General features: G+C 34.2%; 1 protein-coding gene across 1 annotated transcript in view; it reads left to right on the forward strand.

Annotated features, from left to right (window-relative positions):
• The window catches only part of GABA-B-R2 (gamma-aminobutyric acid type B receptor subunit 2), a 95,549-nt gene that overhangs the window by 34,061 nt on the left and 38,379 nt on the right, over window positions 1-23,109 (forward strand). The window contains exons 3-5 of the mRNA XM_072524169.1: window positions 10,422-10,559; window positions 20,585-20,763; window positions 22,463-22,578. Coding sequence (XP_072380270.1) covers window positions 10,422-10,559; window positions 20,585-20,763; window positions 22,463-22,578 — 433 coding nt within the window. The remainder of the gene's footprint in view (window positions 1-10,421; window positions 10,560-20,584; window positions 20,764-22,462; window positions 22,579-23,109) is intronic.

Raw genomic sequence — 23,109 nt, forward strand, 5'->3', positions numbered from 1 at the left:
TATGTACTCAAGATATAATAGTGCTAATTAATTGGAATGTTTTACAAAATCCCCACGGATCAAACCATCTACCAATTATCTTTTCAATTTATCACCCAAAGGGAAAAGAAACCAAGAGACTACATAAAATCTGGAATTTCAACAAAGCAGATTGGAATTTGTATTCATCACTCTTTACATCTCTAAACCAACCCAGGACGTATGGTGATCTAATTGAAAACTTCAACTTCTCAGCCAATACAGCAATACAACAATACATGAATATTACCAACAAACATCACATTCCAAAACCTTGGTGGAACAAAACGTGCCAGGAAACAGCCCGAAGCAGAAAATTAACTTATATTAAATATAAGCAAAATCCTACAATAAGTAACCTAATAGAATATAAAAATATGGACGCATTAGCGAAGAAAACCTTTAAGGAGAAGAAAAGAAAAAACTGGAGGGAGTATTGTGAAAGCATAAATCAAAATACTCCCATTAAGGAGGTATGGAGGAAAGTAAATCCAATAATATACCTTTTACCAGAGTTTTACCAAAAAATTTCACCAGATTGGGTTCCGAATGATATTACCAACTCCATAGCTACTGTTTCTAGAGATAACCTAAGCTTAGATCGTCCGTTCTATCTATAGGAACTAAGAAGGGTCCTCAAACAAAATAATAATACTGCTCCTGACAAAGACAATATATCTTATTATATGATCTCTAACCTGACAAATAAACATAAAATCAATCTACTTAATGTTTTAAGTAATATTTGGCAGACACAAGCACCATTTCCACAAAGCTGAAAGGAGTATATTATAATACCTATAAGAAAACCTGGCAAACGTGATGACGATCACAATTCATATCGCCTAATATCTCTAGCTTGTTGTCTTCTTAAAACCGTGGAAAGACTAATTAGAAATAGATTAAAACATTGGTTAGAATTTAGTGACATTCTTCCAAACTCCCAATTTGGTTTTCGCAAATTTAAATCCACTCAACATACCATAACTGCTCTCGTAACAAAAGTTTAAGTCAATTTCAAAGTGTTAAGGAGAATAGGCAGAGCAAGGGAAATGGAAAACACAATAAAAGCAAGGAAATTGCAATATCTCGGACATGTGATGAGAGGTGAAAGATACAACATCTTGAGACTCATAATTCAACTAAAAGTAGAGGGTAGGAGAAGCGTAGGAAGAAGCCGCGTTTCCTGGTTGAAGAACCTGAGAGAGTGGTTTGGTTGCAGCTCAAGGCAATTGTTTAGAGCATCTGGCTCGAAGGTCAGACTAGCCATGATGATTGCCAACCTTCGTCGTGGAGATGGCACTTAAAGAAGAAGAAGATGCGGTAAAGGGTAAATGGTCAATATAAGGAAGAGTCATGTTCCATTGCTAATACAAATTTGAACCTTGGTGGATCTAAAAAAGATTTAATACCCATCGCTGCTGATAAGTAATTTTCTAGATCATTTTTACTACAAAAATTTAATTAATGCTAGATTTGGAGAATATTTATATTCAATTGCTACTGATTGTACAGGATCATTGTCTGGATCATTCATCTTCAACTACTGCTGATAAGTACTTTTATTGGATCATTTTTGCTACAAAATTTTGAGTAGTTGTTTTGAAACCTCCTTAATACTCTCCAACCATATTTTGTTGGTATTCGATTAAACGAATAATAATAAGAATAACTATAAAGAGGTTACCAAATTGACTTATGACAAATAATATTAAATAAATTAGCACGTACTTTAGAAAAATCTTATCATAAAAATTCACAACAAAAAGAAATGAAAGTCTTAACGAGTTCATCTAAACTAATCTATTATATTTATGACAGTAGCTTTCTCTATTTTCCACTCAAGTTAATCTCCTAATTAAAACTAACGACAATTTACTAAAGTACTTAATTCGCCAACATTTTTAAATTTGTCGAAAGAAAGCCGTAAAATTCCAGCTGCCACGTTTCTGCATGAATTTTCCCATTTGAATATTCCTAAATTATATTGCTTCTTTTTTAATGCTGCTACCCGCATTTTTAAGTTAACGATGTACTTGGTGGTTTTGTATATTTTGCTGAAAGCCCTTAGCGGAAATGTTTTTGAGGGAAATCGTAATGAAATCAAATCAAACACTACAAATCTGTACTTTTTATCTAATTAGGTTTTTATTCTTGGCAAAAACGATTAAACGTTTAATTTAGCGCAAAATGTTTGAACAATTTAATAATTTTGTATTGAACATATTCTATTAAGCAATTATTCTCATTATGCATACGAGTACACTCATATGTTCACAAATTATCTAAAAATATTAATAAAATTAAATGTGCGAATCATCTTGTATTAATTTTTCTGTGTCCTTACTACTAATTACTATTTTAATGGGAATAAGCCATAATTGAAGTTCAAAATAAGTTTATTGACGTTCCAATCTCGAAATACAAACATTAATAATTAAACAAATTTGTTTTTTGTTACTTAGTGAAAAATTCTGCTAATAATTTAATTTTATCTATATATATATATATATATACATATATATATATATATATATATATATATATATATATATATATATATATATATAAGCGAGGTTCTTGCCGCTTCTCGCATTTCGAACGCCATCGTTTTCTGTCCATCCATTCGTCTTCTTTGATGACTCTCTCTCTCATTATGTACCGTACATTTTCTTCCCAGGCAACTGAAGGCCTTCCCCTTCTTCTTCTTTGTTGTGGTATGTAATTTAAACCTTTCTTTGTCCATCTATCTTCATTTATTCGCTTCACGTGACCATACCACACTAGTTGCCTCGTTTCAATTCTGTTTACACTGGAATATATAGTATTTGTCCTCCTTCTAATATCTTCATTCCTGATATGATCTTTTTTGGATACACCACACGCTCTCCTTAGAAAATCCATTTCTACTAGTTCTATTCTTTTTCTATCTTTTTTCGTGATCTACCAAACTTCTGCTCCATAAGTCATAATAGGCTCTACCAAGGTTCGATAGATTGTCAATTTCGTTTCTTGTCTAATATCTTTAGACCATGGTAGAGAGTTTAGAATGTTTACCGCTTTTTTTCCTGCTGCGGTTTGTTTTCGATGTCTCTTTTGGTAGTGCCTTCTTTAGATATTATAGATCTGAGATATTTATATTCACTGCATGTTTTAGTGTTTCTAATTTCTAACTCTGGATCTTCTTCATGTTCTCCTATTTTAATATACTCTGTCTTTAACATATTCATATTGAGGCCCCATTTATCATATTCTTGCTTTAGTTTTCTAAACATGTAGTCCATATCTTCCTCATCATTCACTACGGCTACCTGATCATCTGCGAAAAATAAAGTTGTTACACATTTACCACCTCCTATGTCTATTCCCATTCCGGATACTTGTTTCCTCCACTGCTCTACCGATAATTGAATATATATTTTAAATATGGTCGGAGATAGACAACATTCTTTTTTAAGCCCCTTTGTTATTGGAAATGATTCAGATATAAAGTTTCCTTCTTTAACGACACTTCTTGCATTTTTGTATATATTTGCAATAGCATCCACATACTCTCTACTGAGACCTACTTTCGTCAATATTTGAAACAATTTTTTCAAGGGTACCGTATCGTATGCATTCTCTAAATCTACAAACAATAGGTGGGTAGATAGATTCCTTGCCTTCCGTTTTTCGATTACCTGCTGCAGAACGAATATACCATCAGTGCACGATCTTTCTGCAGGAAATCCATTTTGTTCTTCTATGTCTTCGTATTCTGATTCTATTCTTTCTTTTATTATTCAACCGTACAACCTCCTCACTAAGATGAGTTATTCCCCTATATTCCACCTCACAGTTATTCCCCTATAATTAGAGCATTTGCGTTTATCCCCTTTCTTGAATATTGAGCTGATGTATCCAAAATTCCAATCATCAGGGATATTTTGTCCTTTTAAGCATTTGTTAAATAGTTCAACCAACATCTCATGTAATATTTTTGGTCCATACTTTACCAACTCAATTGGGATGTCTGAAGGTCCTGCTGCTTTACCGTTTTTCGATCTTTTGAGAGCATCGCTTAACTCTCAGGTTATTATCTTAATTATTTATGTATGTTCGGATATTTCTTCCATTTCGATCTCTTGGAATTTACATCTATTAAATGTAAGTTAGATTTTTCCTTTCCATCCCTCCGAAGAGACTTTATCACCTTCCACGCTTTCCCAACTCTTGTTCCACCCATATACCTATCCACCTCTGCACATCTTCAATCCCACATCTCATTTTTACTTTTCACTACTTCTCTTTTTACATCTCGATTTAATTTTTTATATATCTTGTAAACTTCCTTCTTTCTCGTTGACATCCATTTCTGATAAGCAGTTTTCTTCTTGTTTACTAACGTTTGCATATTCTCCGACCACCATTCTTGATTTTTTATTTCATGCTTGTCTTTATACCCCAAAGCCTCACTTGCAGCTGATATATTTTCTCGATCCACATTTTGTAATTTTGTGGCCAGTCGTAATTTGTAAAGAAATTTCATTAAATCTTCTTTTAAACTTTCTAGGTTATATTTAGGGGATGTTACTTCTCGTCCCTTTTCTATATTCTGTACCTGAGTGTTATTGTTTTTGCGATAGTTAACTATCACGTTGGCCATAAGTAAACGATGGTCGGATCTACATTCTGATCCACGGTATACCCTTACGTCAGTTGTTTTCAGCTGGGAAATTTGACGTTGGATTACATAGTCGATTATCGGACGCAGATTCCTAGTAGGTTGTATCTATATTGAATTATCTAAATTAAGACGCATTCCGTTGTCATTGGTTATTTCTCCCCATATCTTCATACGACTCTATTATTTATTTCCCTTCCTACTCTACCGTTTAAATCTCCTAGTAAAAAGATTTCACAGATTTCTTTAACTTCAGAGAGTATTTTATTCATCTTGTTGTAGAAATCGTCTTTACTTTCTGTATCTGCATCTTTCTTTGGGGCATACACTCCGAAAATTACAATGTTGTGTCCCTTCTTTTTCATTTCCAGTATTACCAGTTGTTCATTTACTTCAGTCCACGATTTAATACTGTTTTTAAGATTTTTTCAAACGGCAAAAGAGACTCCTCTCTTAGCTCTGTTAACTTTACTCACTCCACTGTAGATATGAATATATTCTCCTATCTCTCCATTCCCTTTTCCCTTTTTCTTGGTCTCGGTGAGAATACGTATATCTATTTTTCTTTCTGCTAATTCTTTGAATACTTCTTCTTTTTTTGTTTTAAGTTCTTGTACATTCCATGTAGCCAATATCATTTTCCTTTTCCGTTGCATTAGTCGTCTTTGTTTTGATCCATTTTTTTTGTATTCCGAGGCTTTTGGTCAAAATTTTTAGCATTTATTTCTTTTGACAAGGGATGAGTTGTCAGCCCATCACCTCAACCCTCCTGCTTTATCCGAGCTTGGGACCGACACCGGCATTTACTGAGCTACTCAATTCCCCAGCACTTACCGGAGGCGGAGTTGCAATTGGTCTTATTTAGCATAATTAGAGCGGCTTCTTTGATTTTGCTCTTTTTAACATGTGTTTCTTTTAGGACTATACTTGAATCGTTCCATTGAACTCTATGTTTATTTTTCCATGCGTGTTTACATATTTGAGATCTCTCAAATTTTCTATTTTTAATATAAGATTGATGTTCACTTATTCTAACATTTAATGATCTTGACGTTTCACCTAAATAAAAACGATCTCATTCATAAGGTATTTTATAAATACAATTCTTTGTTCGTTCTTGTTCATTATTAGATTTAGTCTTAGATAAAATAGATCTCACCGGATCTCAAGCGGCCGGTGAGGACAAAATACTGGCGGAACTGCTAAAAGAAGGAGGAGACACGATAAAAAAAATGCTAAAAATACTCTTCAACAAATGTCTGTTTGAAGGTAAAATACCTAAACAATGGAGAAATGCCAACACAATGTTAATACATAAGAAAGGAGACCGAACAGACCTAAACAACTACCGTCCTATTTCCCTTTTGTCACAACTATATAAAACCTTCACAAGAATAATAAACAACCGACTAACCTATAAACTTGATAACTACCAACCAGTGGAACAGGCAGGATTCAGGAAAGGATACAGCACAATCGACCATCTACATGCGCTTAAAATCTTAATTGAGAAAACCAATGAATACAACCTTCCGCTGTACTTAGCATTTGTAGATTATGAAAAGGCTTTCGACAGTATTGAACACTGGGCGGTGGAAGAAGCTCTGGTCAATAGTAGCATATATTCAAGATACCGACAATTGATACATGATATTTACCAAAACGCAACCATGACCGTAATTCTGGACGACAAATTAATAACGGATAATATAAAAGTTAAACGAGGAGTCCGACAAGGCGATATAATTTCACCTAAACTGTTTATCTTGACCCTCGAAGATATAATAAAATCACGAAAGTACCTAAATCACCCCAGATATGCGGATGATATACTCCTGATCTCCTCGGAACGACAAGAACTCGAATTAATGCTGAATGAACTTCATGAAAAATCACTGCAAAAAGGCCTAAAAATTAACTTCAACAAAACAAAAGTAATGACAAACACGGAAGACCAAGAGGCAATAAAAATACAAACAGAAAAAATAGAACAGGTAAATGAGTATATCTATCTAGGACAAGCAATCAGAGCTAACAGAGAAAATCAAACAGCCGAAATATCGAGACGAGTAAGAATGGGATGGGCAGCGTTCGGCAAACTTTCTTACGTTCTAAAAAATCAAACAATCCCTCTATACTTACGAAGCAAGGTATATAACTCCTGTATAATACCGGTGCTCACCTACGGAGCACAGACATGGACATTTACACAGGCCAATTTGGATATAATAAGGAAGGCACAAAGAGCGATGGAGAGACAAATGTTGGGTATATCACTTATAGATAGAAAACGTAACCAGTGGATCAGAACCAGAACAAAGACAGTAGATGCGATAGAACAAGCAGCAAAACTGAAATGGAAATGGGTTGGACACAATGAACGTCTCTCTCCGAGACGGACGATGGAACAATGCCATTGGAAAGTGGCGTCCATACAATGCAAAAAGATCAAGAGGCAGACCACAGATGAGGTGGAAAGATGACATCAGGAAACAAGGAGGTCCCACATGGCAGAGAACAGCTCAAGATAGGGAAATATGGAGAGAACTGGGGGAGACCTACATCCAACAATGAAAGGATAGAGAATAGGTTCAAAAAAAAAATAGATCTCAATGCGTTTGTTGTAAGTTTTTTTTGATAATCCTTTTATGTATGGTATTGTTATTTACCTCGTATTGGTTCTTGTGGATTCTAGTATTATTATCGACCGCATAGAATAAAACAACTTAGAACGGAATCCTATATTATTCACAAGACATAATTCTCAAGTCAAAAGTTTCTAAAATTGTCACTGTGGTTTATCTACAAAAAATACTTTATAATTATAATTGACATCACTCATACTGATAAACAGATCGAACGACAATATTAGACAACATACAATACCGCTATATAATTCAAACTGAAATCCTTTAAAGACGAGAAAAAATTACTGCTACTAGGAATGAGAATTAAGTATAGATTTCCGTAATGAATATTTTCTCTTTGCCGGTGAAGCTCGATGCAATTGCCTAGGTGCTAAATTAAAAAACATACTAATCTTCTCTTTTCTGTATTTGACAGAGATGTAACTATAAATGAGCCTCCAGTATGATATCACTTTTCGGACAAAATCCGTGAAATGAACTGTATAGTTTGTTTCACGAAAAATGGTTGAGTGCTTAATGGTTGATCCTATTGTGTATACAAGAGTCTCTCAATAAACTACCGAAGTACACAGGGTCGCACTTCAGAAAGTTTGTTATTTAATATATTTCATTGGTAGCTGTGTAATACAAGATTATAAAAATTTATTAAATTATTTCATATGGTATTTTCAGGTTGTTCAAGTGAATATACAGGATAATTGAACAATTTTTAACATGAAGAAAGTGGTTTTTTTGTTCTACGTGAATAATTGTAGTATATGGATCTAAATTCAGAAAGGTACTTTCCTTCACACTTTTTACAGGCTTAGGACTGTCAGCAAAAAACTGGCGTGTTTAAAAGTTTTATATACTTTATATACTAATACAGTAATAATAGTTCTATTTACAGTATATACATACATACGAATACATAATGTACAAAAAATAGACGAATTGAAAAGTTAATATTTACAAAAAGAAAATACCCAAAATAACCAAAATATATTTATGAATTCCTAAATACCTAATTCTGTTTCGCTGTCGCTATCCTCTTCAAGATTAATAACAATTGGTTTAATTATGTGATTCAAAGTAACATATGAATTTTCTACGTTCATTACATGGCGTACTGAATTTTTCCAACTTTCTGGGGAGATATCATCAACACATTTCCTTATTAATTCGACTACACTACCACTTAAAGTCGGAGAAACATTTTGTGACCTAACATTTGACTTTAGTTGGTGCCACATATGCTCTATGGGATTAAATAAACAATAGTAGGGCGGAAACCGTAACACTGTATGTCCCATGTCTTCAGCCAATGCGTCACAAACATAAACTTTTTTAATAGAAAATGATTTTAACACTTCTAACAGTTTATTTTTTAAATAACTTTCTTCAAAATATATATCGTTTTCTAACAGGTAGTTTTGAATTTCAATTTTCGTGTTATTTGCACTTTGAGACTTATGTAATTGACGATTGTGGTAACTTGCATTGTCCATTACTATCACACTATTTTGAGGAAGGTTAGGTATAAGACAATTCTTAAACAATTGCTCAAAAAGCTCTGCCGTTGTATCCTCATGGTAGTCCACGCAGGAGTCTTTAATGCTCTTTGCAGAAAGCCATAAGGCATTTGGGACCCAACCATTTTCTGATCCTGCATGTAAAATTGTTATTCTTTTCCCTTTGTTTGATGGAGCTTTTGTTTGACACCTGTTGGAAGAATCGGACCATCCTTTGGATGGTGTTTCATGAGTGTCAAACCATGTCTCGTCCAGATAAATTATTGGTCGATCTTCTGTACGGTACTTTCTTATGGAAGTTATATATTCAGTACGCCACTTTTGTAAACGATAGGACTCCATAAGCACTTGCCCTTTGTCAATTGTACGATATCTGAAGCCCATTTTAGACAAAATCCTCCAAAGACTAATGCGGCTACAGTTTATTTGTGTATCATCATTAGTAAGCCGTTGTTTTAAAGCATCTAATATAGGTATCCGTTGCTCTTCGTATTATCTTCGCTTATCACTTTCGTCAATACATTTGGTAGAACCGGCATCCTTACGCTTCCTTCTTGACTTAATGGGATTTGATGTAATTCTTTTCACTGTGGTTAGAGGTATTTTCGTTAAATCAGATATTTCACTGGCAGCAGTATTAGCAGTAAGTCCTCTTGTAAGTAAAGAACTATATATTGTTTTTACGATTTCTCTAGCGTCAGCAGATAAATGCTTTTTCTTTGCTGGAACACTGGAAGAAGCACCATCAATGTTTTTCCACGGACGCCACATAATGCTGTTTTATAGGTATAAATAGGTATAACACTGGTAACACTTGTAACACTTTCAACTAAATGAAACAAAATGTATATTTAAAAATTTCTCATCGGTTTTATATACTTTTACAAATTATACAGAATAGAGGGAACCTGTATAATTATTCCAGGAAATACTTAACGATCAACAAATTTATTTTGGTCATTAAAAGATCAACCATTGATAGTGAAACTCACTGTTAAAATGTTTACAACTTTATGAAATAAAATGTATTCTAATCGTTTTTATAATTTTATACAATTTTTTAATCGTTTTTATGTTACCAGGAATTTATTATACAAACAAGATAACGACACTCCACAGTAGCTTCAATTTAACCTGAATACTTACCTGCTCAACTAATGTTGACTAAGCTGGGGTACTTGCGGTCGGGTTTTATTGCAATCATTAAGCACTCAACCATTTTTCGTGAAATAAACTTTACCATACTACTTCCCTATTTGCACCTAGTTTTAAATGAGGTAAAATCTGCGCAATATGGATATATGGCCCTTTTGGAGAGTCATTTTAAACCTAAAAGTCCAAAATTTTTTTAACTATTTACGCTTGTGAGTTTACTATAACTAACTTTTGCTTTGCTTATCCGAGTAAAATTTAGTGTAGTCCTAACTTTTTCTAACGAAACCTATCTATAGTGAAACATATATTTACATTTCATCAAAAACACTTAAATTAACACTTTTCCCCTAATCAACTGAATAAATTCAACATTTCCACACGCCAAATTCGCATTAAGATTATATTTCATTGTTAATTTCTTTTCAGTGCAACGCAGCAGTAGGCGTGAAAGCCTTCTTCGATATGATGCACAGCGGACCACACAAACTCATGTTGTTCGGGGCAGCGTGTACTCATGTAACCGACCCCATAGCTAAAGCTTCCAAACATTGGCACTTAACACAGGTAAATAAAACCATGTATAAATAGAAAGTGTTATGTATACTACTTATAGATTAAATCTACATTATTCTCATCGAATTTACGACGATTTTTCTAGGAAGATACGATCAGGGTACAAAATAAATTGCTGTAATACACACGACAATGTATTTACTAATTTAGTCAAGGTTTGTGAAGTATATTTAGAAAGAATAGGTTTCCTTCAATGGAAAACGATATTTATGATTATGCAGACTAAACTTAATATTTGACTATATATTTCTAATTAACTAACATTTCTAATTAACAAAAAACTTTAAAAGTACTCGTTTTATGTATTACTAAGAAATAAATGTCTCCTTGTTATATTCCATATAGAGACCTATACTCAAATTTTATACGATAATTAATATTATATATATATATATATATATATATATATATATATATATATATATATATATATATATATATATATATAAGCGGGGATCCTACAGCTTCTGCCGCTTCCCGCATTTCGATCGCCATCTTTTTCTATCTCTCCAGGTGTCTTCATCAATGGCTCTATCTTTCATGGTTTCCATAACACCTTGTATCCAAGACTTGGCTGGTCTTCCTCGTTTCCTTCTATTACTTGGATTGTATTCCATAGCTCTTTTTGGCCATCTGTTGTCGTCCATCCTCTGTACGTGTCCATACAATATTAACTGTCTAGTTTCTATTCTTTCAGAAGTTGTATGTACTCTATCTGTTTTTCTTCTAATTTCAGCATTAGGTATACGTTCTACTCTTGATATACGGCAAGCTCTTCTTAGGTAGTCCATTTCAACCGTGTCAACTTTTTTCTTTCCTTTTACTGTCATTTGCCAACATTCTGCTCCATATGTAAGAATGGGCTCTACAATTACTTTGTAGATAGTCATTTTAGTTCTCATAGTAGCTTTGTTGGACCAAAGTATCGAATTCATAATTTGAACACTCTTCCTGCCTTGTTGCACTCTATAGTCTATATCTCGTTCCGTTGTTCCTTTACTGCAGATAATACTTCCCAAATATTTGTATTCGTAGCACCTTTTCATTTGTCTAATTTCCAAATCCGGGTCTTCGTCTTCATTGCCTATTCGCACATATTCATACTCATCCCCCATTTTTCGTATTCATCTTTGAGCTTTCTAAGCATATAATCTGCATCTTCTTCACAGCTTGCAATTAGTACTTGATCATCTGCAAAGAACAGCGTTGTCAGATAATGGTTGTTAAGCTTCAACCCCATTCCCGCACATTTTTGTCTCCACTGGTGCAGTGCTTCTTGGATATATATTTTGAATAGGGTGGGGGAAAGACAACATCCTTGTCTCAAGCCTTTCGTTACTGTTAATACCCTTGAGAAAGTATTTCCTGTTTTTACAGTGCTTTGAGGACATTTATAGATGTTCAGTATTGCTTTTAGATATGTTTTACTAAGGTCCGTTTTCGTCAAGACACTAAATAAGAGTTTTAAAGGAACTGTATCATAAGCCTTCTCCAGATCTATAAATACCAGATGCGTAGGGAGGTTTCGAGCTGTTCGTTTTTCAATTACTTGTTGAAGGGTAAATGTGTTGTCCACGCACGATCTTCCTGCTCTGAAGCCGCTTTGTTCTTCAATTTCTTTATACTCCTCTTCTATTCTTCTTTTCAATATACGACCATATAACCTTCCCAGCGAGCTAGTTACGCTAATGCCTCTATAATTTCCGCAATATTTTCTGTCTCCTTTTTTATAAATGGGGCTAATGTGGGCCAAATTCCAATCGTCTGGAATCGTTTGGCCTTCAATTAAGCATTTATTAAAAATATTCACTATGCTTTCCAAAAGAGCATCCGGTCCATGTTTCATCAACTCGATGGGAATGTCTCCAGGCCCGGGTGCTTTTCCATTTTTCATTTGTTTCAATTCTTTTTTCAGTTCTTCTTTGTTTATCTTATGCACCTCTGAGTTTTCTGTCATTGAGATATGGTCAGGTCTTTCCATAAATTCGTGCCTACTTTCTGTTAATAGCGTTTCGTAATATTTTTCCCACTTTTTATTTTGAATCAGGTTTATATTTCCCTCATCTTTTCTTTCTTTTCTAATACTTTTTATGAATTTCCAAGCTTGTGTCACTTTGGTTCCTCCTAAGCATCGGTCCATCTCTTCGCATTTCTCTTCCCACATTTCGTTTTTTCTTTAAGTGACTTCCTTCTTTGCTTCCCTGTTGAGTCTGCTGTAAATTCTGCGGTCTTCTGAGTCTTTCGTGGATAGCCATGTTTGATAAGCTTTTTTTTTGTCTTTAATTAATTTTCCTACTTCTTCGTTCCACCACTCAGGATTTTTTCTTTTGTCAGCTTCTTCGTACCCCAATGCCTCTTTGGCCGCCTGATGAATGCAATTTTTTATATCTTGATTTTTTATATCTTGATAATAATTAATATTATTATACATAAATAAAGGTTGGAGTTTGGGTCAGGCCATGGAGTTGGGGTATCTACATTCTACATTGTAAAAAATGACGTGCTCCATACCATCCATGCTATGGCATGCGGGACGAGCCGTACAGTCTGTAGTCAACACCCCGAAGTATAAGTTGGAACACAAAGTGTATCAATGTTTATGAAACGCACCTGGCAGATCATAAGGACCTTCACATTTTACTCTTCTTCAACTTCTTTTGAGTGAAATGTCTTGTATGGCTATTAGGTCTCCAATGGCAGACAGGTCACCACTATATTTCTGTCTACTACATACTCATTCACCGAGTGATTGCCGGTATAAGCAATCAACCATTAACTGACCAACGGCTTTGGGCGGATGAGTTAGTAAGTGATAGAGCACTTTTCTGCTCTGAGGTTAAGAAATTGGCCTCAAGGCAACGGGAAGCCACTACATTAAAGATCGTCAAATTTCCCTAAAACAATCTTCGTCCCTTCTTCCTCTTTATAAGCAATTCTGCTTGTTCATTGGCGGATTAATACCTCTATGAAAGGTTGTCACTTCATATTTTGCGCGGTCGTCCGATATTTCTTCTGCCGATTGGTGACTTATCTCTTGCTTTTTTGACGACACGGGTCTCGTTCATCCTGCTTATGTGGTTATTCCATTCGTTTTTCTATTTTGTGTCCATTCATTTATACACTGTACGTTACATTTTCTTCTAATGTCTTCACTTTTCTTTCGATCTCTCAGCGTATTTCATGTAATTCTTCTCAGTACTCTCATCTCTGCCGTTTTCAGTAGCCTTTACGTTGTGGCTGTGTTGGGTCTTGTTTCTGAGGCATATGTCATTATTGGTCTTACACTGGCTTTATAAATTCTTGACTTCATCTTAGTGTCAATGTGTCTGTTTCGCCATTTACTGTTATTAAGGCATCCTGCCATTCTATTTGCTTTTTTATTATTTACTCTCATTTCTTTGTCCAGGTCTCCATAGCTAGACAGTGTAATTCCTAGGTATTTTGTCATATAAAATTCTTTTGCTCTTATGCTAAATCTGTGAAACAGTCTTTGCAGACTATCTTCATCTTGGACTATCAATATTGCGTCATCTGCGTAACAGATTATTTTTATTTCTTTATTTCCCATTTTGTATTCTCTTCCTTTGTTAACGCTTTTGATGATTTCATCTATGATCAAATTGAAGAGCATGAGGCTCAATGAATTCCCTTGTCTTATTCCGCTGCCTATTTCTATAGGTTCTATAAGTTGTCCATCTATTCTGACTTCTATTTTTTTATTTTAGTAGATATTTTCGATAGTTTCTATAATATTTAGGGGAACTTCTCTATTATACAGAAGATGGATTACATCTTTGAGTCTTACTCTGTCAAACGCTTTCTTTAGGTCAATCAGATACAGAAATGATGGTCTATTATACTCTAGTGATTTCTCAGTAATTTGCTTTATAACGGATATTGCATCTGTACACAATTTTCGTCAACGAAAACCCTGTTGTTCATCTGCTAAACTTATCCTCTGATTTATTACTTCATTCTCTGTATGTCGTGTTTGTTCTCGTCAAATTTCCTAAATTTGTTAAAAAATTATCGTAAAAAATGAAAAGTTTCCTTATGTTATTAGGTACCCTGAAATAAAATACAGATACACAAAAAAATTGCTGTCAAGGTTTGTGAAATATCTCCAAAAAACTCGATTTTTCTCCTCTAATAATATATATTGACAAAAAAGAAACAAATTATATATTCACGTCGGTCGGGATAATAATATGCAAGCGTACCTATAGTGGGTGGACTGGGAAATGAATAAATTGAAAATTATTGGTATAGAATTGTCCGCCAGAGAATTGTAGATACACTTTCTTATATCGAAGGTAGCTAATTTATGTATATATAGCGGAACGTTGTGACATTATTATTAGAAATTTATATGTCAAGTATTATACCTAACAATTTTGTTTGGAACTATGACAAAAGAAGATAACTGATGGTTTCATTGGTAATATTCAATTTTAATTACAACTCGCTAGCGAATGAGATCAAGTTGTTTTTTTTTTATTAACTCCAATTAAAATTACAATCTATCCAAAAAAATTTTGTTTGTTTACATAACGTATACTAACAGAAAAGCTAAACAGCCATAACCTAGAGACTAAAAAGAATATAGAAGAAACCTGGAAAATTATTAAAAAATGTATTCTACACGCAGCGGAAGAAGCTTTAGGTAAAAGAAAAGTTAACAGAAATAAACGGAAATACAAAACTCCATGGTACGACGAAAGAGTGAAAGCACTAGCAAATGAAAAGAAACAAGCTTTTCTAACATACAAAGGAGTGAAGACACCGGAGGCACGAGAAGACTACGTGAGAATTAGGAATAGAGTAAACCAAGAAATTGATAACATCCAAAAAGAACACTGGGAGAAATTTACCAAAGATATGGAATACGACCTCTATGGATCCCAGAAAAAAGTGTGAAAGATGATAAGGAGACAAAAAATAGAAATGAATGAATTTGTACGCATAGATAACATTACGGAGCAATGGACTGAGCATTTCACAAAATTATATGGAGAAGAAGAAGAAGAGAACGGAGAAAGAATCATTAATGAAACTCACGATAAAGTACTAATATCAGAAGAAGAGCTACAAGAACGAATAAAAAAATTAAAAAACAGAAAAGCACCTGGTCCTGATAAGATAAACAATGAACTGCTAAAATATGGAGGAACAACACTACGCAAATGGCTCCTAAAATTATTCGTCGATATAATAAATACCGGAGTGATACCAGCGGAATGGAAGGAAAGTCTCCTGCTACCGATACTTAAAAAGGGAGACTCGAGAAATCCTGAAAATTATAGAGGAATTAGTCTGATAAATAGCACATTAAAATTGTTAACGGCAGTCATAAAAGATAAAATCGAGGAAAAAGCGAACATGGCAGATGAACAACATGGCTTCCGGAAGAACCGCAGCACAATAGAAGCAATTTTTATTATCAGACAAATAATAGAGAAGTCTATTGAATATGGAAAACCAGCATACATGTGCTTTGTAGATTTAAAAAGTGCTTTTGACAAGGTGAAGCGAAATGACATCTTAAATTTATTACAAGCTGAACAAATAGACCATCAGATAATAAGAACAATTAATGAAATTAACAAGAACAACAAGACCAGAGTTATAATGCCAACAGGGGAAACAGAATGCATAGAACTAAAAGGAGGAATCCGCCAAGAAGACTCGCTCAGCCCATTGTTATTCAATATGGTGATGAATCAAATAATGCACGAAGTAAGAAAACGACACGGATACCACATGGTAGCGCATAAAATCACGATACTATGCTATGCCGATGATGCAGTACTAATTGCTAATAACGAAGATGACCTAGAAAGGCAGCTCCACACCTTCAATATCACAGCAAACAAACTTAATATGAGAATACCAGTAGAAAAAACTAAATGTATAGTGATCAGTAAAGAGCCGGCAAAATTGACCAAATAGACGGCAAAATTGTAGAACAAGTAATGAAATTCAATTACCTAGGAGTAGAGATCACTAGTGACAGGGATATAAGAACAGAGACCAGAAGGCAAGGATCAAAAGCGGCAAGAGTAAGTGGTTGCCTCCGAGAAACCATATGGAGAAACAAATATCTGACCACGGAAAGCAAAATTAAAGTATACAAGACAACAGTAAGACCAATCCTAACATATGCAGCGGAGACAAGGACCGATACAAGAAAGACGAAACAACAAATCAACAATATCGAAATCAAAGTATTAAGATCAATAGCGGGCATATCATTAAGAGACAGACAAACCAACAGAAGTATACGCGAACAATGCAAAATTCAAAATATTAACAGATGGATAAAAACAAGAAAAAAAAACTGGAACGAACATGTAAACCGAATCAGACCAGATAGATTAGCGAACAACTGTAAAAACAACAAGCCGTATAGCAGAAGACCCGTTGGAAGGTCGCCAAAAAGGTGGAAAGATAATGTACAGTCAACAACGACTGAAACAGAATAAGAGGCAGACAAACAGGAGTAATCCTAGTCGCACGAAGAAGAAGAAGACATAGCGTATAGGAGCCTCTTCCAGTGAGAGTTCCTTTTCTTTATTTAGCAACTGTATATATTACTAATTTATTGTGAATACTTTTATTAAAAAGTATGTCGGTTAAAAGCAATAAAATAATAAAACACAATCATAACTCATCAGAACAGGCTACTTTCGGAGTCAATGTAAAATTTCACAGATTATCCTGACACCAAAACCTGAAAAAAAAACGAAAAGACCTAAAATCCTGTAGACCTATAAGTTTGCTGCCGATTCTATCAAAGGTATTCGAATAGCTTCTATTGATAAGATAGATTCCAATCTTAGAAGAAACTAAACTTATTCCGCACCACCAATTCGGCTTCAGGTTAAAGCATGGGACAATCAAGCAGGTGCACAGAATATTTAAAAAAATCTCCCACGCGCTGGAAAGTAAATCCTACCTCTCAGCAGCCTTCCTAGGCGTCAATCAAGCCTTCGATAAGGTTTGGCATGAAGCCCTACTTTATAAGCTAAAGAAAAAATTGCTATATCCTTTCTTTCTACTCCTAAAATCCTACCTATCAGATAGATACTTCCTGGTAAAGCAGCACGATGAATACACTCAGGTTCAATCTATCAAAGCCGGTGTTCCACAAGAAAGCATCATAGGACCTATTTTATTTCTGATGTTCACTGTAAACCTTACATCCAGCAGTAACACAGAAGTTGTTACTTTTGCAGACGACACCGCAAAACTGGCCATGGACTCTAATCCCACAAAAGCAGAAAATTTACAAGAAAACTTAAATAAAATGAGACCAAGTCAACACATGTAACCTTCACAACGAAACGAGGTGAATGCCCTCCAGTCACACTCAATGGCAAGCAATTAAGTGAGGCGAACGACACAAAATACTTAGGTATCTTTCTTGACAAGCGACTAACCTGACAGAAAAACATATTTACCAAAAGAAAACTACTGGGCATTAAATTTAGACATATGTGCTGGTTGATTGGTCGAAACTCTAAATTAATATTGGATAACAAACTGCTTATATACCATATGGACATATGGTATTCAGCTATGGGGCACCGCTAATTCTAATCTTGCAATTTTACAACGCTTTCAGAATAAAATGTAAAGAAAGTGTCAAGAATAAAGTCTACCATCCTCCTCTATAGAAAAAGATCTGGAAGTGCCTTTGGTAAAAGAAGTTGTAACAAATTACAGTGTCAAATATGGTGAACGGTTAAAAGTGCACCCCAATGTACTCGTACTTGCAAAGCGGTTATTCGATGACAATAATCAAGTGAGTAGACTGAAATATTTTAAACCAAATGATATACCAAACAGACTTAACGTTTAAACAAAACCAGCTGTATTTTAAATTCTAAGTTAATTATGTGATATGCAATAATTAATGAGTAGTCTGTTTTAAACAAATAAAATGTTCTTTTTGCTGATTCGCTCAGTTAATCTCTCAAAAAAAGGCTGCAGATGATGATGATATTTTTTCTTTTATTTTACCTATTTCTTTCCTTTGTAGTTTTTTTATGTACTTGCCTTTACATTATCTCCATGCCTTCTCTTAACGTTTCACTGTCACCCGTCTCTATTTGGAGTAATGTTACCGTTACGCTGCTGCACATCTTGTTACTATCTATTTCTTTGACCTTCCTTTTTATATAAATTATTTTTCCATTATTATATTGTTTTCCTCTGTCCATCCTCCCGTACCTCTCTTAATTTTGTTTTGGTTTAACACTGCTCTTCTTTTATGTCTGTAAGAGCTCTTTTTAAAGTCACCCTTAATTATTTTAATCAGATAAAAGGCATATATCGAGCACAGTTTAATTAAATCTTGCCCAAGTACTTTCGATCCCTAGATCATCTTCAGGGGCATCTGAAATAAGCCAAGAAACGTTTTTTTTATAACCAAAGAAATTGATTAACTTCGATAAAAACTCGAAGTTTTATGGTTGAAAAAAGGTTTTTATATGATTAACGTTTATAGACTTACTTCGTCAATTGTGGCCTATCCGGCAAGAACAGGATGTCATAAACATATAAATGTACATTACACTACACTACAAATGGACAAACAAACACTTTAAAATAATTTAAGGAAGGCTACATTACTTGAAGAAGCCGTGACAAATGACAACTTGGATGAGCAGTCACAATCATAGATATGTGATCTGCACCTTTTACAATTCTATGAAACTAAGTATTGACCAAAAGTCCAACTGACACTACTATAGGAGGTCACTGATGAAATATAAAATTATATAGAATATTTTTTAAGTAGATTGAATTATCCAGATCTCACACTCAAACATGTCTGTAATAATTAAGGTGTTAGTTTGAGAGCAACTGAAATAGACGAAAAGTAAGAATGCAAGAAGCGGACTAAACAATATGTTAAACAGTGGGTGGTTGACTACAATAAAATGGTCTACCATGCACTGTAATGTAGAAAGGAAGAGATCTGACTATGTAATTAAAATACTAATAATTGAAAATCAAAATGGAAAGCAAAGTTTATAAATGGGGTGTAATCCAAGTAGTTCAGTTGAACCCACAGTCAATGGTATAACTATAAAATTACTATGGATGTGCTTAGTGCCTTAATTATTTAGTCGATTAGTTGAGAATGACGCCATCCCTATACACCAGTATATCTGGGAAAAAATTATTGATTTCACGTAAAAATCTTATACAGATATTTGAAGGTTCCACAGGATATATTGAGGGGTAGCTGATAAAAAATCCTTGAAGACATACAGCTGATTTTGCTTTGTTTTTGTTTTAAACAATCTTAAAAAGTGAAAAAGTAATTTTTTGCCTATAAAACGATTCTTAGTAGTTTAGAGAAAAATGGTTTAAATAAAAATTGTAGATCTTAGAGTTTCTAAATTTAAATACATAAAGAATTTACCAAGATAGTTGCAAAAAACCCTTAATTTTGCAGTAATTTGTAAATGTTAATAACTTTGTTTTTTGCATAATGGCATGTAACTTAACGACTTAAAATTGTGGCAATTAATGAGTTATTTAAAGTGTGCTAAATTTAAAATAGATTGACCAAATGGTTTATAAGTTATTCAATTTGTTTATCCCGGAGAACGATTATTTAAACAACTGTGCTTGTAAAAACAGTCACTCTAGAGGTATTTTATTCATCTTGGCGCGCAAAATATCCTAAAGCGGCATCTAGATCAAAGGAATACCGAAGAAATACCCGTATGTGTTATATAAACAAACTTAAAATGTGTTTTTTATAAATCTCGGCGACGCAAAAAGGATTGAAATATTATTTCGGTGTTTTAATACATACAGTGAAAATACAAATGCTACAATTCTAGGTGTCCATTGTAGGTATCCATTCTAATATGCGTCCAAGACACCTAGATTATTACCTATACATCAAATTGAGCTTAGGTTGTAACCTTAAAACTTAAGAATGTATAAATATATTCTATCAAACTACATTATGCGCTAAAAATTATTTTTTTTTGCAGCTATCATACGCAGATACACACCCGATGTTCACCAAAGAAAATTTTCCAAATTTTTTTCGGATAGTACCATCCGAAAACGCATTCAATGCCCCAAGACTGTCTCTTCTAAAGGAATTCAATTGGACCAAAGTCGGTACTATATATCAGAACGAACCTCGGTATTCTTTAGCTCACAACAGGTAAAGTTTTGGCATTACTTTTATTTACGTAACCTCTTTTATATTTTATATTGAAAATTATGCTGGTACTGAACACGCTATAAATAATGCTAAAATTAGATAAGCTTGTGGTCTAGATGATAGACTAACTGGGTTGCTGAAACTAATAGAGGATGATAACATAAAAGTAGTAGTAACACTTTTTAATTCATTATATAACACCGGAGTGATTCCCACAGATTGGCTTAAATCCATCTTTGTCGCAATACGACAATTTGTCGCATGCGAGAAAATGCTCAGAATATCGATTAATGAGCCACACTCTTAAAATTTTTCCAAGAATACTTCACAACAGAATTAGACGCAAATGCGAAGAAGATCTGGAAGATACCCAATTTGGTTTTAGAAATGCTATGGGAACCAGGGAGGCACTTTTTGCGCTTAACATCCTATTACAAAAATGCCGTGACCAAAGAAAAGATGTATTTGCATGTTTCGTGGACTTCGAAAAGGCATTCGATAAAGTACAGCATGTAAAATTAATGCAAATACTGAAAAATATCGGAATAGATGATAAGGATATTCGTGTCATTAAAAATTTGTACTGGAATCAAACTGCTATCGTAATAATTGCAGATAATTACACCGATGAAATCTACATATAACGAGGAGTCAGACAACCATATGGAATAAAAATCAACGGGGAACTACTTAATGAGATTAGATATGAAGACGATACAGTAATTCTGTCAGATAATATTGAAGGTCTCCAAATTCTGCTTGATCGTATTCACGAGGTATATCAAATGCAGTACAATTATTCCATATTGCAAAAGATCGAGAAGCCTTCGCAATGGTGATCGCCAACGTCGGATAATTCTGATATGGCACGCGAAGAAGAAAACTGAACAAAAAGGCGCAAGTTAAGTAAGATATTATATATCATCAACAAAGACAGATCATCTATTCATTATTTATCATGTGATTGAACGACAATGCTTCGATCGACTTTGCTTTAGTTTTCGTGACAGAGCACCAGATCCATTAATTAAATACACAGATAGTTTGAAGAATTCAAGCGTGGACGAACCGGCATCAGTGACGAATTTCGTGAAGATTGTCCGTAAATTAAATATAAATAATTTTGTATAACCATTATAATATTTAATTAATCTACCACTGATCTTAAAGATTGTCTCACGTACGACCTGTAACTCCGAGGTAGCTGCACAATCAAATGCAGCAGATAATATGGGTCTGATGGTGGATGAAAGCAAAACAAAGTTCATGGCATCAGCTATTGACTATAAGAAACATTTGACAAAAGTATAACATCGATATCAATAATTTAAGCGGTGCAACAATTCTCTTACCTGTGAAGCATTAAATTATGAATTATGCTTCCAAACAGAAGATATTATGGACTTATCAAAAACCTAGAAGCCATTATCTAACAATAAAAACAAAAATAATTATATACAGATTCTTAATATTCTCAGTTCTAACGTATGGATCTGAGGCATGAATGCCCTACAGTGGAAAGGACATCTGGCCAGAGCAAATGAAAGCTACCCTGGAAGACGTACTCTATTGGTGTAACCCGAGGGAACTAGACAACGAGGTAGACTAAGGTTGAGATAGACAAATGATGTAGATAAGAATAATTAAAAATATGTTCCATATTCCATTACTGAAGGTTTTCAAATATTTTTTCTTTTAGGTTAGTTGCTGAATTAGATACAATGGGTTACCAGGTTCTAGAAACGCAAAGCTTTACCAACGAAGTTCTTTCTGCACTTACGAAGCTTAAGGAGAAGGATACTCGAATAATATTAGGTAAGATATATAACATTAAGGTTAATTTAGATTTAGGTTCCCTACTATAATCCTTTACTAGAAATAATAATCATTAAAAATTTCCGATTTGATTGCTTCTTACACGTTTGCGATAAGGATAAATGAATAAGCATTTTCGAGCCGTGAGATCATATCTGTTATCGTACTACTCATCTATTTGTCGACTCCATTCACCAGCGATTTCAAAGCCGCAGATCAAATTTGGATTTTGTACAACGACGTCTGAACAATTTCTTCCTGGAATGGCCTTCACCAAGTATCTACCCTACCACTCACAACAAAGTGAGTTCCATGGACCGTTTCGCTCTCAATCCAATTTGAAAAACGTAAAATGTGTCATTGCCTAGCAATTTTTGTTTTTTAAATGCCGTTTTCTATCGACGGTTGGCGACCACCATACGATATCCTTCTTTGTTTGGTGTCAGTTTCTAACATTAAGGACGATTCGGCGGGTAATTTATGGATGCGGAAGGTGTTTTTTAGTAGGTAGGTCTCTAGCATTGGGGGGAG

The sequence above is a fragment of the Diabrotica undecimpunctata genome, chromosome 3, assembly GCF_040954645.1.
Source record: "Diabrotica undecimpunctata isolate CICGRU chromosome 3, icDiaUnde3, whole genome shotgun sequence".
NCBI lineage: Eukaryota > Metazoa > Arthropoda > Insecta > Coleoptera > Chrysomelidae > Diabrotica > Diabrotica undecimpunctata.